An 18,805-nucleotide genomic window follows, 5' to 3' on the forward strand; every position below is an offset into this window, starting at 1 on the left:
CAGAATAGTGAGATTTGTTGATAAACAGTGACGTTCAGTTCGGATGAATACAGCCAGGACGTTAGGTCGCATTTGAATCGGATACGTATCGGATATGGGTCACATTCAAAAAAGAATCTGACCTGTGCTTTTCACACTGCCATGATTAGATCGGATACAGGTCGCATTACATCAAAAAAATCGGAATTGGGTCACTTCAGGCTGCAGTGTGAATGCACCCCTGGTGACAAAGTTTGAACAGCATCTACTGTGTGTTCTCCGACTGGAATAGGTCACGTCATAATGCCATCGACAGGTTATKTTTCTATAAGACATGAAGATTATTGTAGTGGATTTTAATAGGAGCTGATATGTTTGAACATCCTTYGATTCTGACCCAAAGGAAAATCAACATCAGCCATAATGTCTCTTATCTAATCTGTGTTATTTCTCTTCGTCCTTGACACTTCGTTACCGTTTTGTTTCATTTGGACAYGTAGCCTTTAAGTCGGCTCCGTTTTTACAAACATGACTAATGACAGAGGAGCAGATCCAATGCTTGATCCTGATTATTTTTAATATAGGCGAAAACCTGCTTTTTGAACAAAACCAACGTTTCTTTTAAGGTTTTTGTCCAAACTAATTTCTGATAAATRAGATCCACGTTTCCATAAAACTGCATAWACATACACAGGTGTCGTAAAAAACAACATGTGTAAGAATTAAAACAACCATCTGACAGCTGTGTTGAGCTCTAAACAGCTTTAGCAATTTTTATTTAAATGTGATGCAAAATAATTCATTCCCCCTTATAACTTGTTCAAGTCACAATCACAAACCTTTTTTTTTTTTTTTTTGTGAGCTTTTAGGCAACAAACCAACACAAAATAGCAGCAAATAACCGTGGACTTCCATGTCATTTTTGTATCCAGCTCTCTTCAGTCATTATCCAAACAGCTTTTTTTATCAACTCCGCAAAATAAATGGTCAATTAGTAAAATAAGTCAAATAAACAGTAAATTAGCTAAATATGATCAAGTGATGGAATGTTGTTATTAAATTTTAGGCAATTATATTTTTATTTTCTTATTTTGAGAAAGGAATTGAATTGTTTAGCTTTTTTTTTTTTTTAAACATATTTCTAGTATTTAATAGGCCTAAAAGGTTAAATGGAAAATCTGCATAATGTGCCAATTTCTTTATCTGAATAAATGTAAGAATACTTGATGAAATACTCAATTACTAAAATAATTGTTAGCTGCTCCCAMATATGAATGTAGATCTTYGGCCACTTGTTCACAAGTCATTGTCCATTTACTCTGACCAGATATTTCTTTTCTGTCTACACAGAATGGTGCTGCCACCACCATGATTCACTGTGGATGTTGTGCAGCAGAAGTACCGACTAATTAAGTGACTTCTGAAGGCAGTTGGTTGCTATGATACATATTTGTTAGTGCATCAAAGTAAAAGGTGCTGAATTAAAAAAAAAACAAACATTGCCACACTTTTCAGATTTTAAATTGTTAAAGGTTTTGAAAACTGCATCTTTTCCTTCTATTTCACAATTATTCTCTACTTTGTGTTGGTCTCTCCCATAAAATCCTCCAAAAATCACAATGCTGAATTTTATGATTGTATCCTGACAAAAAGAGAAAAAGTTCCAGAAATATGAAAACTTTTGCAAGGAACAGTAACAATAAGCTCATTGTTTTGGAGTTCAGGCCAAAATGAAGAGAATTCCTGGGCAGAACAGCTATGTTTAAGGACACACTGTCACAGCGGTCGCCCACCGCCCACAGCAGATGAACACTTCAGTGGGGTTAGAGGGGCGTCAGAGTGATATCAGTGTGGTGTACAGAATCCCTCCAAGGAAAAAAAAAAAAAGAGCGAGGGGTTGGAGGGGGTTGGAGCCGGAAATTGAAGAAAACCGCAAAGCTGGAGGGGTGGAGGCGAGGTGAGGCCAGGCATCCGTCATGCAGAAGACAAGTTTTTAGAACCATTACAAGGCATCTGGAGTTAAGCCTGCCATCCAGACAGAGCAGAAAGACAAGAGAGAGAGAAATATAAACAGTGACAGGTGGAGGAACAAAGGCACATGAGACATGGAGCAAAAGTTGCAAAAGCAAAGCTAAGCAGGCAGATGGAGGGAAACAAAAACAGCAGCAGACAGGGTTTCCACCAATCAGACACAAGCTCTGTTCACCAAACAGTGGAAGGAGCCACTAGATCTGTACACACATCAGAAAAAACWAAAAAAAATAGTCAAACAAAAAGGCACAAATYTAAATATATATTTATGTCATTCAATATGGTAAACAATGATATTTTCCCAACTTGTGCAAGTACAGCAGGYCTGATTTCCACAAATGGGTCTAAGGTTCTTCAATTGGCTAGAAAACCTTTTCTCGACGTCTGGACTTCCATTTTCCACTATTACTTTATCACRAAATACTGCTTTTTCAGATTTGACCGCTAGGTGGAGCTATTTAACAGTTCACTGTGTTGGTTTAATCCTGTGTCTGAATTTGGAAAACATTTGAGACTTTTATTAGGGCAGTGGAAATTTGTTATTGTTAAAGCAAAGCAAAAAAACAGGAGAGGAATAAAAAACAAAACACGAGAGCAGCCAGAGCTCTGCTGAACCGGGTGGTTGAATTATTTTGCAAACAGATATGAGGGTTTTTGTTTTTTTTGCTCAACTTATTAAAAAAATGTTTACCCCCCATTAAGCTATTAACTTAGATATTTTTTCCACTTCTGATTTTTTTTCTTCTTGTATTTAAAATCGAGCTAAAAAGAGATAAGCTACGCACTGCAATTTCTTTTTTTCCTCTCTGGCTGCAAACATATTTAGTGACAAAGGTAAAAAAAAAAAAAAAAAAAAAAAACGTGAAGGAAAAAAATGAGGAGAAAAGTCACAGTTTTCATTCTCAGAAAGCAGCACATCAAACAAATACATGGACACATGCAGCACAATGCACACAGATAGAGAACATCAAGCAGGAGTACAGTACAGAGCCCTGGTTAAGTCAGAAAAGATTTTTAAGTTTGATTTATTAATTAGAGGGAAGAGAAGTGGTTTCACAGTTGCCTGTAGAGGGCGCTGAAGAGGAAACGATTTCTTTGACAAGTTGAAAACCAAAATATGGCTTTGAAATTGCAGAGAGATGGTGAAGTACAGGCATAAAGATGTAACAAATTTGACAATAATGTATTGTAAATCAACAGTTTATCATCTATTAATATAAATTCAGTTGAATATTTTTTTCTGTTAAGTATAAATGAAGACAAAAACAGTTCCTTCTGAAGCTCAGCTGGGTTCAGCTGTTTGGTTCGGCTGCATCCTCTCTAGAAACACTCCCACAGTCATGACCAGGGGTGGCTCAGATACTCATTGATTGTTCAGGGTGCTATGGCAACCGTTGCTATGCAAGAGGACTAGTTCAGCAGAAGCAGCAGCAATTTACAGCCAAGTCTACATCTACATGTAGTGTCACTGCAGCGACTAGAAGCAGAACACTGCAGACTCTCCAGAAGGTTAGAAACGTGGCTGTGCTGCAGAGAGTCAGACTGGATGGGTTTATACTGTATGTGGTAGATTTACTGTAGAAAAATGTTTTAGTGGGTTACAAAGTGGAACAGAGAAAATTTTAAGCTAGGAATGCTCAAAAAAACGAGCAGGCATCTGGGATCAAATGATTTTATCCTTGACTGGACCAGATCACCGATTGGCCTGCCTTAAACTAAACATACTCTTGGGCCTTGTCCACACATAGCTGGATTTCTGGGGAAACAAATATATTTTCATGCATTTTGTCCTTTCAGCCACAAAGCTCAGTTTAAAATCACTAAAAATTATTATTTATAAAACTGCAACAGAAGTGGAGTTTTTCCATGTTTGCATGTGCACGTGGAAAAACAGAGTTTTAGGTTCTGTGACAAACAATGCAACATCAACATACTTGCTTTGATAAGATTCCCAATCAACATTGTCTTATGTTTTAATAAGTATGCTTTCTAATAAGTTATTTAAAAAGCAGTTCAACCTATACGCCTGCCAACACAAATTAAGTCATGTTTAATTCCTAACAGGCAGTCGAGGTTGTTTTGAAGGATTCCGATTGGCTGACATAGATTTCAGCTCTGCATTACACTGCCCCCTATTGGTTTGGCATGTTTAAAACAAAGCTCAGATTTGGATTTGAGGGGTTTCATGCAGATGAAAACTTTTCTGAAACTGATCGCAAGTGTACAATTTTTTTTCTTTTTAAACAATGTGGTGGAGTTAATTGTTTTAATAAGAACCGCTACGTGTGGATAAGGCCAAAGTGTCGACTGCCATAAAGAAAACCATTGAATGCTACCAGGTTGAGCTAATAACACTTCAGTATGGAAGTTATTTCAGAAAGATGACTGAAAGTTCCACAATTTCAGTGTTAGTGAAATGTTTAAGAATGAAGACAGAATAAGCACAGATATACAAGAAGCTTTTAGAAAGGAAGCTGTATTCAAGCTGTTCCTTCAGGTGGCTAGCTGGGCTAATGCTGGTAACTGCTAATATAAGATGCTAAACGTTTGTTGTCATTGTGTCTTTGTTATAAATATACACAAATATAACTAGTTAATGCATCATAAAAGAAAAGCTTTGTGTGATTACAATAACTCAGTAACTAATAGCTTTTCCCCTCAAATGATGAAACTTCAATCTGTTTCATAGAAGATATACCATAATTCGTTTTAAAATGTTTTATAATTCAAGTCCAAAGGTTATAACCTTTGGATGTTACTATAACATTAAAAGGGCAACATTTGAAATTTCTGTTTTTAAAAACACTTTGTATGTATCTTTATTGAGAGAAGCCACCGAACAATGCTTTTTCCCCCAAACACCCAAACAGACATTAATTGTAATCTAATAAATGAAACGGGTGTTAAGTTTACAACGCTGACTGAATCAAAAACAAACAGAGGGAAGCAAACTTTCAGATGGTTATAGTTCTCTGCTTTTATCCTCACTCCCTTCATTCATTTGCAGCTATGGCTTTGGTCCATAAAGATGGAGGCTGAGTATCAAAGAAACACAGCTGTTGTTCCAGCTGACATGCTGCTGGTATAAAGCGCTGAGGGCTGTGTACTGTACTTACCCCGTTCCACTCCACGCTCATACTCACTTCCTCGCCACCGTCCGGCCCGCTCTCGTACTTCACCGTGTCTGAAGTCAGACTCTCTCGGCTGCGTTGCTTGTCGCCGGTCTCTGGTTCACTGAGAACCTCAGCAACGCGTTGCTTGTGCACGTTGTCCAGACCCTGAAACACAACAGAGCTCGGTAGGTTACTTTAAAAATGGAATGGGTTGCAACAAGTTCATGTAATTTCACTGCAGCTATGTCATAAACTGCAACAAAGTAATTCAATTAATTACTTTTTAATGTCTAGACAGTAATGTGTCATGTCATTCGCTGATCTGGACTTGAATAAGATATTAGGTGCAACTAATTCAGCATTTTGTTTTATCTCATACTGTTTTGATATATTCTAAACAAAGGGTTTTTGCCATGTGACTCTTCCAGTTTCACTTGAATATTCTCACACATAGTTCAGAAAAAGTTCTGCAGTGTGAGCCATCCTGCTCTGTTCTCTAAGTTTTCTCAAACAAGGAACCCACAATATTTTTAAATTGTTTAAATCAAAATGAGCATTTTCATAAAGTTTAATTTTTAACCCAAAATTAGACAAACACTTGTGGTGTTTGTCTCACTACAACCAGCAGAAGTGAAACACCCACCTGCTTTCTGGAGCGCATGGCTGCCTCCTCCAGAGTCTCAGCTGCCTCAAACTTTCCCTGCCGCCTGTAAAGAGCTCCCAGGTTCTTCAGGGTTGTGGTCACCGTGGGGCTGGAAAACAGTGAGAGGATTATAATGTCGATAAGTCACTTTGTTGATCAATAAAATAAGAACTGCGATTGTTTACTGATTTACTGCATGTTCATTTTAGCCATCTCCACAATACAAATTACAAATCTTTCAAAAGAAAATGTGTAAATTGGTTCAGGTGTGTCCTGTGGCAATTCAGAAGTGGGAATAACTTGGATGAAACTGGAATATCAAAAAGAAGCTTGATAATAAATAATATTTCAGGCTGATGATGCCAGATGTAGGAGGAAAAACTGACCTGTCAACTTTACATGCTTTGTACCAGCCTCCATATTCTCCAAATTGTGAACCGTCCTTCAGTTTCCCCTGTGAAATAACATACAAAACTATTCTTTAGAAAGAGAAGCCTGAACATACAGCATTTACTCAATGTTGTATTCCAATAACACAGGCAGGTTAAAGCCTTTGACTTGCAAGATTGAACCTGAAATTGTCAACTTATGCACCACTATCAAGGAACATCACAATGCCTTAGAGTAAAATGATTTTAAACAGACGTTTAAGACTCAGTGTGTTGCAGACTCGCCTTGCTTTGTTCCTCTCTCTCTTCAGCATGCATCCAGATTGGTTTGTTCTCATCTGAAAGGGAAAACAAATATCAGCAGTGGCAACTAGAACATGTAAACTAAAAAGTTGTTTTTGTTTACAGCTGTCTTCCTTTTGACAGCAGATGCTGGAGGTTGCTTAAAAACACCTAGTAGTTTGATTATTTTTGTCTCCGTCGGCTGTAACTCAGTCAGAACTACAGATGACCTCTAACTGGCCAGCACAACCCGTTAATTTTACACTTGGCAAGGGATGCAGCAACCACTTTGTTTTTTACTTCTGATAGCAATACCTGAGGTTTAGTATTGGTCGATGTAGAAAAACATTGCTAAATTTATTTAAAATGTTTCTTTATTTAAACAGAAATAAATGTACTGAATTACTAATTTACTTGCTAACTCTGTACCAGTACAGCACACTGAAATAAAACAATACATGTAAAAACATTTAAAAACAACTTTCATTTGTTCAGTCAGTGTAATTAAGAGTAGAGCAGCCAATGTAAAAATAAATAAAGAAACTGAAACTGATGAAACCAATAGGTTGACTACCTTGGTCAAACATGTAAAAATAAACCAAAACAAACCTTCTTTCAAATGGTTCAGAAAGTGCAATTAGGAATTCTAAATATAATGTAAAATAAATAAAACATGATGCCGCTCAGAGAACAAAGCATAGAATTAGACCAACTAGATCTGCCTTTATGGATGGAGCACATCGTCACCAATATCTGATCTATAATTTTTCTTTCTTTCAATATTGGGATGATATGAATGATAATATCCAATCAGTGCATTTCTACACTTGACCAGCTCTGATCAGTTGATACCCAAGAAACAACATTTTTTTTGTCCCCCCSCCACAATCCCTGCAATAGAAATCTGAACAAAGAAAATGATTTTCTTTAGGTAGATCAAGGATTGTTGAATACTTTTAACATGTTTGTCATAACTATACATGTTATTATTTAGTTGATATTCTTATATAATCTTACCATCAACAGAGCCAAACTCCCTCTCATGAGCGCGGGTGAGGATTTCTTTATACAGAGTCTCAGCCTGCTTAAATTTGCCCTGCTTTAGGTAACAGGAAGCCTAGAGAACACAGAGAACCAGCTATTGTGATCAGAATTACAGTGAAGAGATCCAACGAGGCCAACGTCTCAGCCTTGAGACAGGAGTATTTTATGCTTTGGAATGTTTTCCCTCCTAAAAACTTCAACCTTCCTCACCAGGTTGTTCTTGGTTTTGGCCACATTGGGGTCATCTGGTCCCAGTTTGGTCTGGTAGATCTCCAGAGCTCTCATGTAGTAATACTCCACCTCCTCATACTTGCCCTGGTTCTGGCACAGCAGGGCCAGGTTGTTCAGCTGCTTGGCCACATCTGGGTGGTCCTTGCCCAACACCTGGGGAAAAAAAGCATCAAGAGTTTTCTTTCATTAAAAAGAGAGAACAACAATCAAAACTCTTGAGCCATCTACACCGTCAAAGAGTTGTTGAAGGACAAAAAAAAAAAGAAATTACAAACGGCTCCAAGACCATCAACAAGAATAATGTTAACAACTGTTCATACAATTATTGTAAAATAAAACTCCTGGCTTTATATAAGATCTTTCCTCAATCAGAGAGGAAGATCTTGAGAAAGGTGAGGGTTCAGCAAAGAATTACACAGGATGATCTTGCTAATGATCTCAATGTAGTTGGAACCACAGTGGCCTATGCTTACTATGTTATAAAGGATTAAAATCTCATATTTACAGAGATCTCAATGACTCTGGAACCAGTGTTGCCAGCAGAAATCCCAGGGAAACATCATAATTTAAAAGGACATTAAAAAAAAACCTGAAGTCTCCTCGTGTCAAGGAGAGTCGAGCCCTGTCCAGTACAAATGGGATCTGGTTCTGGTCAGAATATAATAAAAAGAAGGGTTTGTTAAAAAACACTGCGGTTATAGGAGACTTTTGAAAGGTGGAGGTGGAAACATATTGCTCTTTGTTTGATAGAGATAAATAATGCTACAGCATTGACCTCGCCAATAGACACCGCTATGGCTCCCATCATGAACAGCTGATGAGAGAAAGATATTTTGTTTGTTCTCAGAGTTGATTTAAATCTCTCTCAGCTAGGTCTGTCACAATAAACAAATAAATTAATCAAATGATAAATTACAATTAGATCAATATTTTCCATTTGGATCTTTTTTTATTTATTTTTTTTACAGTTTTCTCTCTCTTCCTGGTGCGTTGGTCTCAACTAGCCCTTTTTTGATAGGTAATTTTGTTAACAGTAACTTCATAATCCATTTAATATGTTGTTTCTGTTTTGTTTACTTCATTCGGATATTTACAATGCCTTCCAGTTCCAGTGTTAAATGTTTATTGGAATTTAAAGTTTCCTGATCTTTGAAAATGTGTTCTTGCATCATTATGCCATCACCAGTTTAATACTTAAAATTGGTCTCAAAACAACGTTATCGTTTATCGCGCCAACTTCTGGGACAATTTATTATCCTGCAAAATTTGTTATTGTGACTAGCCTACTCAAAGCATAAGGAAAGCCTGAAACTGGCTATAAGATACTGATCAGTGAATCTCTGTTGGATCATTCAAGGCAGCTTGACATCATCGCAAAAGGTGTGTTCTGAGTCTGGCTGAGCAGCACAGCTGACCGGGTCAACAAGTCACCAAGCAGAGAAATTATAAAGGAAAGAGGAAGGATGTGTCACACGGCTGTTTGCAAAAGGAAACAGCAATCCTCAGCGTCGCTTTGCAGAGACAAGACAGGCAATAAACCCTCACACTAGCAAGTTATTTTTCCACTTTGGTGTTTGCTGTTAGTTCACTGAGCCAGTCTGTGGAAAGCCTCCACCCTGCAGGATTGCTTTGCAACCCACTGTGGACACACTTCAATGTCTGTAACCCACATGGTGGCTTTGATGTATCAAGGAAAATTTATTATCACTATTAACTTAGTCCTGACCGCCAACACTTCCTCCTGTGCTACAGAGGTGCTGGATCCCGTATCCTCACGTTGTTTATCTCAACCACTAGCACTCTCCTTTCACCACATCCCTTGGCAGTTCATTCAGGAAGAGGCTCAAATGTTCCAATGAAAATGGGAAACGCTTTCAAGAGGCAAGATCGGTTCTCACTTCCATAAACAGATGTGACTTAGTATGCCCTATGTGTTATAGAAGCAGTTATCCACTTACAGCTCACTGTATTGATATGAAACAAAACTATAAAGATAATGTACTCAAACTGATATCCATTGAATCAATGTAAATCTGGCAGATTTTTTTTGCCAGTATGCTAAAAGAAAATACTACATAATATCTCAATACTTTCTCTCAAATTCTGAGTGAACAGATTACTAATCAGACTGAAAATATAAGAACATATAAAACTTGCTGCGTATAGTGGCATTCAACCGTCTAGAGAGACGGGACATCAAAACAGCCGAACCAATAAGGTGCTTTCAGAAACAACTCGTATACATACGACACATGTTATCATACAACTACAAAGTGATGTATGTATGTCTTATAATCAACTATTAGTGCAATCTAATTCAAAAATGACCAAAAGAATAATAATTCTTGATCATTTTCAGAATGTTTTATTGTCACATAATTTATATAGTTGGTTATACCCGATTATCCTTAGTTGATTAGAAATATTCAAACCAACACTTTAGAGACATCCTTATCAGCCACTCTTCAAAGCTATCAAAAATTAATAAAATGGAACTATTTTCATAAATTTGAAAAATTATTTGTTTACCGTTGAACAAAGTAAAATAGTTTCTGTAGATAGAAGCAACATGAAAACATACAGAAGTGTAAATTAAAACCCAGGGATGTACTGAACCAGGACCTTAATGTACATTTATACACCTATTTACAATTTATTTACTGTCTCTGTTCTTGTATCAATAAACTTTCAATAGAAAAATACCAAACATTATTCTCTTGTTGAAAAGGCATGAATTATAATGCACATTTTAATAGTTGGTGGTATTGTGAAATATTTAAAATGATTTGATTTAATATTCAACAAACTGAATAGACAATCCTCTTTTTGCCATGAATGCATGCAGCAATTGCTCTGCTCTGATTAAACACCGCTGACTCTGGTCCCAGTATGTATAACATGTAAACAATGAAATTAAATGATCGCACTTAAATTCTGAGCATGGACATGAATTGCATCAAATGTCTCAAGATTTTGATGTTGATCTGGAGACTGAAATTACAAGTGCCATCTAAGCCAAAGTTTTGAAATCAGGGAACATTTCTCCAGTTGAAGTGATCAAAAGTCGACATAACCCTCTGAACGAGAGGTAGCAGTACAAAATCCTGCAGGATGCGCTCCAAAGCATCCCGTCTATAACTCTTCAAACGCACTGTCAGCTTCCAGAAAGCGAGATGAATTGAGGTTAGTGTCCAGTTCAGACATGATGCTCAGAGATAGTTTTTATCAATCTATATATTTACCTCGGCAATGTACACAATGTAAAGTTCAAAATGTCTGCGCATGTGCACCAAGTGGTTGGGGGGTGGGGGGGGGAACTGTAACCTCCAAAAATGATGGATGGTCTTCAGATTTTTCCTTCACTGTTTAAAACAACCCCGTCAAAGACAGAAAATATTCTGTGAACGAATTCCCTGGTTCAAGGACAAGTCCTTCTTTTCAATGACGTGTGGTTCGTTAGCACATGATCTTAAACTAATCCCACTGACGGCGGCCATACCTTTTCTCTGATCTCCAGCGCTCTCTTGCAGAGAGGCTCTGCCTCCTTGTACTTCCCTCTCTTCCCATATAAGACAGCAAGGTTATTGAGGGTAGCCGCCACCTACCAAGGACACAAAACATTCATTATCTTACAATATTTTTAAATGTTTGATCAAATTTCTCCACAAACAACTCAATCACCACCACACCAGTGTAGTGCAACCGATTCAACATGAGTAATTGACAAGGGGAAAAGTGAGGTGCCTCAAAAATGACATCATACAATCAGGACGTGATTGTGGTAACCAGTATTATGATCCAAATCAAGTTGATTGAACCTGTATTCGCTCAGAAAAAGGGAGGCCTCTGGAGGTGTCCTGTTGCAACTCAATTTTAGACTACGCTGTGAGGACCATTAGACGAAAAACCAACAAAATGATTTCCAGCACGATCATTTAACGATTTCCCAGAAAGTGGTGTTAACCAATATCATAAATGTCAATGTGCTTAAAACTGGCTTTGAAAAAAAACAAAAAACAAACATTAATTCAGACTTTATATCTTTTTACTTTATGAACCTCAAAAAGAAAATCAAATGAGCTAATCTGCCTTTATTTAGCTTATCCTGTTTTTTTTCCACATGCTATGCATTCATGTGTTCTCCTGTCAGTGTTTAGAGAAGTGCTTTGGAAATAAACATTTTTAATTATTATTATTAAAAGTCAGTACCAGCAGATCACATTTTATAAAAACTGGTGAATGAAATTGTTTTCTCTGCCTTTAAATCTTTTGGTATCAATTTTTTACATAAACATTGCCATTTTAGGATGTTAAGATGTGAAAACCAAATGCTTTTAGTTCTTTCAAGGACCAAACTGGTGAGCAAAGGAGACTGAGTTCTTTTAGCTAAAGCTATTAAACTGTAGAACAGTCTCCCATTACCAAAGATCTGCCAGGAGCTTGGCTGATTTTAAATCTCTTCTAAGAACCAAGTTGTTTCTCTTGGCTTTTAATTCTGGTGAGCTGGATAAATAGCTTGCCTGATTTAATGTGAGGCCATCTAATTAAGTCTAAAGGTATATAAGCGCTAAAATCTTAGCAAACAGAAAGGCAGATTTCTAAAAATAAAAAAATAAATAAATGTGATCACAGATGAGTCACATTTAGCTCATTTAAGATGTAAAAGGAAAACTATGAATTACAGAAAAACACTAAGAATGAGAAAATGGATAATCAGGGCCTAGTGGCAGATTGGAGAAGAGGAGAGGAGGGCTTACTCAGTTTGATAAACTGAAGGGCGCTGAGGCTCCAAACAGGAAATACACTGTCCTGCTGGGGTTAACATAGTTAGTCCACCTGCTAATGCTCACTTTGAAATGTACAAACAGAAGGAAATCGATGCATAAATCGCTTGTTTAAATTATCAACTTAATGAGTTATAACCAGAAAAATATACATTTTATATGGGTTAGTGCATTTTAATACCATCCAATTACATCTATTGTGAAAAGTGAGGGTAATGGAGCATGTTTGTGTTTTTCCATTGGGAGCAGGTCAACACATAGTGCAGTCATACTGTGTTTTGTGTGACAACATAAAATGCATCTATGTGTCTGACAAAGTAAATTTCTAAATTTTACATTTATGTATTCAGCAAAAAAAGCACACTCAAATCTTTGGGTCTTTTATATAATAAGAAGATGAAATCATATTAGGAACACAACAAGTAATGTCACTAGCAGTAGGTTAACTTTGATTATCTCCAAGTTAACCTACTGCTAGAGGAACACGACATTTGATAGTGTGGGATATTAACAATTCAAGACAACTATTACTTCAAATTAATTTCAACCATTGACAGTCAGACTCTATGGAGCAGTTTTTTTTTTTTTTTTTTTTTTGTTTGGAGCTGTTTATAAATGCAACATTTCATTACAAATATATTTCACTGTTGTGACCAGACTATAACGAGCCAAAAAACAAAGTCATGAGCTCTCTAAATGCAGGATGGCTTTATTTCTACATCCTCGGTCTTTATGCTCAGTTGAGCAACTGGTTGTCACAACATGAATCAAGTATCTTTTTCATCTGCCATCAGTCATTTTACTTCTAAAAGAGTTTACTAGGCCTTCAGCTCTGTTCACAAATATTTCTACAAACCAAATGACTGAATGAGTATTCCCTAGTAATCTATGCAGGCAGATGTACTTACAGCTGGATGGTCTCTGCCAAGAGTCTTCTCTCTGATGGCCAGAGCATCGTTTAGCAGGTTGGCTGCTTCCTTGTATTTGTTCTGATCCCTTAAAGACACGAATAAAGAGTGGGGCATAAATACACAGAGCAAGATAGTACTTTGTTTCCTGCAGTGATGGATAAGTGAGCTGAGAAGTTGGGTTTCAAGCAACAAAACATCCAACAACAATTCCTGGCATCTTGGGAATGTAGTTTGTATTTGAGTACTTGGACAAGTGTGAAAAATGAAATGTATTATTAGTATTAATTTCCACCCATCTGGTGGAAGAGCTGGACACTTCCATTTTTGTTAGTGTAAAGCCATCTTTGGTTTCATCTGAACGCGAGGGAACAAGAATCTGAGAATCCAAGCTAAACGAGTTATTGTACCGAGACCATTTTTAAATAATGTAATGCTAATGCAAAAACACATTAAGTTCTAATGAACATTTAACACTGGAACTGGAATACATTTAAATATCCAAAATAATAAGCAAAACAGAAACAACAAATAAAAATGAATTATGAAATCTCAGTAACAAAACGGTCCTTCAAACAAAGGGCTAGTTGAGACCAAAACACCAAAATGAAGACTTTTATCATCTGGTTTTTGGCACAAAGAGAGAAAAGAGAAAACAAAAAATCATGCAAATGGAAATTATTGAGCTTGTTTTCATTAACTGCTTATGTGTGTGGTCATTGTCTCTCTCGTAAAAGGAGAAAAGGATTTCTGAGGTGGGCCTTTTTTAGTGACTTGTGGTCTGTGAACCTCTGCAGCCTTCACGCAAAACTTATGTTAAAACATATTTTAAGATAAAATGTTCAACTCTGCTTCTTATTGAAAACATGTTAAGACAAGAGAAAATGAATGAGAACTCCAAACACTACTGTCGTGTAGTGAAAGCTGAACTCCCTTACCTATAAACCAGCGCCAGGATGTTAAGCATGGTAGCTACGTCTGGGTGGTCGTGTCCAGAGGTCTTCTCCAGGTCTTCCAGCGCCTGCTTGCAGAGCGGCACGGCCACCTCGTACCTGCCCTGGGACGCGTACTGGATCACCAGGTTGTGAAGGGTCCTGAGGCGGGCTGGGATCTCATAGCCGCCCTGCTGGGCAGCTGCTGCCGCTGCGCTACCGTGAGCTGGCTGCACTGCACACACAAACACAAACACATTGCTGAAATACAAGACAACAAAAAACCTCTAGATTTTTTCACAGGTATTGTTATGATGAGTTTAACGGCTAGACCTCGTTAATAAACTCAGCAGAAATATCTCGTTATAACGAGAGTGTTTCTCGTTAAAATGAGGAAACTTTCTAGTTATAACGATGCAAAACTCATTAAAACCAGAAACTTTTCAGTTTTAGTCAAAAAGTCCAGTTTTAGTGCGATATAAAACTCATCTCATTCAAATGAAATATAAAACTCATCTTGTTAAAACTAGTTTTTTTTGTTAAAAGAAGATATAACTAACCTCACTAAGGTTATTTTCTTGTTTAAACGAGAAAGTTTCTTGATAAAACAAGAACAAGTGCTCTTTGGTTCATTTCCACGTTCTTGCAGTAAAATGCGTCAGTATATTGCAATTGTTACTCTTGCATCATTTAATAAAATCAAACTGGAACTTGAAACGTCACTTTTAATGGTGAACAAGAAATTCATCAGCTATATTACTTGCAGTTGCATTGCACTGCTTTAAATACTTCTCCATTGTTTTATTCAAGTTACAACAGAAAACTGTGGTGTATTTTATTGTAATTGCAGGGAAAATGGGCCTTTAAGCGGTGAGCTGATTTCAGTGAATGCAGGGCTGTCATCCCCATTGTTCCTGTCCCATTGACTGCAGTTTAATAAAAACCCCTAACAGCAAGTCAGGCTGTCTGAACAAGCTCAGAGCTCAGCTAAATCGAATCTTCTCCACAACTCGCCACAGATCCACCGCGTACCGACACTGAGAGCCTCAGGCGCCTCAGTTACTAAAAGAAGAAGAATAATGAGGCCCGTTTTCTTCACATACCACAACACAGACATCCTGTCTCTTCATACATTTTAAATATTTTATTTCAAATTTATACCAATTTATTTTTCTAGTTTTTTTCTCCGCTATTGGAACACAGTGAAGTGAACAGACACTGTTCTTGTCGACTTAATGTTCATAATGCAATATAAACAACCAGGTGCCTCTGCAGGTGGTATTTGAATCCAAAGTCTGTTTATACCAGACACAAAGAGTATCATTTTAACTGGTATTATGGAAGCAGTGGATGCTGGAAGAAGCAGGTGTTGCATGTTTTTGCATAAACAAGCTTATGTAATGCCTCCACACTCATCTCCATCTTATTTATCTTGATTTATTTTCCTTTAACTGTGTGATTCTCCCCACCTGCTCCACATCACCAGTATCACATTTCTAGGTTTCCATCCTTATAATTTTGAAAATAATGCAAGTGTAAAATTAACATGCGTTTAAACCGCCTAAAATCACTTTCAGTCAAATAAACACATTTGATATGCATAACATAGGGCTAGGACTTTATGTAATTAATGAATCAAAATTAACACATTAGACATTGAAGCATTAAAAACAAGAGTGAAAAAAAATCACCTTTTTTGCATAAAATGTTAATGGGACATTAAAAACAATAAATATCTTCGTTGTTGAGCTCGTGTGTATATTTATTCAATCATTTTATGTATATATGTGTATATTTATTCAAAAATTGCTCTGGGTGTCATTAAAGGTTATCAAAGATTTTCAGATTTTAAAAATAAATAAATAAACCATGTACCATACTATAGTTTTGCACAGTATTATGTTAATGTATAGAAAGCAGATGAAAGTATATGGAACACTTACTGCCTGGAGCTTGGTCATCCTGGTCATCTGGGAAGAGGTCATCCAGGGTCTCTTTACTGGAGTCACACTCCTTCTCTTCCTGGTTGTAAAAAGAGGGAAAAAATAGATTAAAAAAAAAACGAGAAGAGAATGTCAAGTTTTTGTCTAAAAACAGGAACAAGTTAAGTTTCAAAGCAGCCGTTCTGCACTCAGGTTTTCATTTCAAACTGATAATTGGAGCACCAATATTTGAAAATCCTGTATTATTCAAGAAGAGAGGATTTACATAGTTTTATGTATTTTTTCCACATATTGCCATTTATAGCACAATGTTACCTTCAGTTGTTAAAAAATGCAGTATCAATACAACTTAAAACAATTTGTACTTTGTAATTTTATGGCTGCTGGGTGCTCTGAGGAGGAGGAAGCTCTGAAGTCTAGAAATAATAACGGCAGCTTTGAGGACGAGCTTCACCTCAAAGGCGGAGCTGGGTCCACCCAGGTGTTTTGGACAGTTGACTGGTTGCCATGGTGATTAAAAGATTTCTCAAATATCTATGAAAGAATTAAAGCAACACTCCAGGACTGTTTTTGATCATAACATGTTATGATGTAAAGCTCAAAAAGTCAATTTTACATAGCAATGCCCCTTTAAACAAAACCAACTTACATTTACATTTTTGGTGTAATTATTTATAATTAAGGTTTCCATACAGTCAGGCTCAATATGACTAGTCGAACACTGGTCCATTAAATGTGGCTTGGTTGAAGTTTTCTAACCCATAAAATGGATCCATTTCTTTGCAGTTGATGCTCTGAACTCTCATACAGGAGGAGCTGAGGACTCACCGAGGGGGACAGGTCCTCGTCATACTTCTTCAGCTGGTTCATGAACTCTAGGTGCTTCTTCTCCTCCTCCAGCTGCGCTACACTCTGCTCGCTCTTCTGCAGCTTCTGCTGCGTTCCCGCCAGCTCGTCCCTCAGCCACTGGTTCTCCTGGCACAGCCTGCGTACCTGCGCCCGCAGCTTTTGCTTCTCTGACTCAACAGAGCTCAGGTGGCTGGACAGCGCCATCATCACCTGAGCAGAGACACGTTCCAGCACAGGTCAGGTAACACGACTCAAAGGTGGTGCATGATGTGTGGAAGAAGCAACATATTCCGTGTTGGGGATCTGGACTTAAAGTTTACCGAGATCATTGTGATAATGACAGAAGTGACGATAAGAAGGATTTATTAGTTCTTTTTTAGGCAACTGTTCTGTAGCCACAGAAACACTGCTCACATTTTTAATTCATTTCTTTAGGACACCAATCATTTAAAGAAGTGTGATTTACATCAAACTCCAAATCATAATTGCGTTTAATCAAATGTTCACATTAACTGATGTTTTCATTGATCAAACATTGTGTTTTTATTATGTAAAGCACTTTGAGCTTTACTGAAATGTGTTAGTTCACTTTGTTACTGAAATGTGTTGTACAAATAAACTTGATTGATTAAGATAATATTAAATCTAACAATCCTGGTAACAGACCGTTTTGGAGTATGTTAAACATCACTATATGGAGCTTAACGTGACAACGATAAATTAAAGAAGAAATTTATCATGATAAGTGATAAACAATGCAATAATGCTTGGAATTTCCTCGTCTTATCTGTACTAGTTTTCAGTCCAGCCTTGGCATAATCTTTTCAGATATTCCAATAATCGGTAAAATATGTGAAGAATCTCATTATTTCTTGCACGGTCTGTAAGAAAGGGAACTAAAGTAATGGATTTTGAACTTGGAATAGAAAATTCAAACTCTCTAGGTTTGCAACCATTGCAGTTTTTGACCAATCACTGATCTATTATAAAAAGCTAAAATCTTTTTTTTTTTTTGCCTGAAAACTCACCCTTTTCCAAAGGGGACAGTGGCTGGCTTTCAGAACTTTACTCTCATGTTATAGTTAAAGTACAAATTTAATGAGTTTTTTTTTTTGTGTAGATGATGAGTTTGCTGCACAGAGACATTAGTGACACCAAGCCACAAAACTAAAGAAAACCTACATGGTGTAAATGAGAGTGTGCAGATTGTTCATGCTGTGCAGTTTTATCTGACGGTTTAAGGCAACATGAATAACAACTCATTTATGACTCACATTGGCACAGGAAAGTTGCGATTTAAAAGAAAATCAAGAGCACTTCTGCTTTTGTTCTTCACTTCTCATTTCCTTTCAGTTTTGTCTAAGAATGTCTCAATTTAACCTGCAGCACACAAACAGTTTGCTGCAGTCTGCCAGGTCCAGACACACAAAATTCCCGTATTATTGCCATATGTTCAGTGTCTAATATTCATAACTGTGAACATCTTCAAATTTAGACATATTACAACAGTCTGTGCAGAAGAATAGCATTACCACAGCATTATGCTGCCACTGCTGTATATCATGGGGGGGCTGAGGAGTCCAAAGTGCAGCCCGGGGTCATTTGTGGCCCTTGAAACAATTTCATGTGGTTGAAAAGTTAAATTCTTCTTTAATGGAAAGTGTGAGGCAAAAAGTT

General features: G+C 37.1%; 1 protein-coding gene across 3 annotated transcripts in view; it reads right to left on the reverse strand.

Moving 5' to 3' along the window:
• The window catches only part of klc1a (kinesin light chain 1a), a 33,865-nt gene that overhangs the window by 8,205 nt on the left and 6,855 nt on the right, over nt 1–18,805 (reverse strand). For 2 of the 3 annotated variants that reach the window (XM_008398733.2, XM_008398734.2), the window contains exons 3-13: nt 17,108–17,338; nt 16,280–16,358; nt 14,343–14,571; nt 13,405–13,492; nt 11,212–11,313; nt 7,692–7,865; nt 7,455–7,554; nt 6,441–6,493; nt 6,153–6,220; nt 5,767–5,875; nt 5,127–5,288 (exon numbers count right to left, since the gene is read on the reverse strand). In XM_008398733.2, coding sequence (XP_008396955.1) covers nt 5,127–5,288; nt 5,767–5,875; nt 6,153–6,220; nt 6,441–6,493; nt 7,455–7,554; nt 7,692–7,865; nt 11,212–11,313; nt 13,405–13,492; nt 14,343–14,571; nt 16,280–16,358; nt 17,108–17,338 — 1,395 coding nt within the window. Of the gene's footprint in view, nt 1–722; nt 2,005–5,126; nt 5,289–5,766; nt 5,876–6,152; nt 6,221–6,440; nt 6,494–7,454; nt 7,555–7,691; nt 7,866–11,211; nt 11,314–13,404; nt 13,493–14,342; nt 14,572–16,279; nt 16,359–17,107; nt 17,339–18,805 lie in introns of those variants that run through there. The other variant, XM_008398738.2, reaches the window with a different exon arrangement.

Source organism: Poecilia reticulata, linkage group LG22 (genome assembly GCF_000633615.1).
Source record: "Poecilia reticulata strain Guanapo linkage group LG22, Guppy_female_1.0+MT, whole genome shotgun sequence".
Lineage (NCBI taxonomy): Eukaryota > Metazoa > Chordata > Actinopteri > Cyprinodontiformes > Poeciliidae > Poecilia > Poecilia reticulata.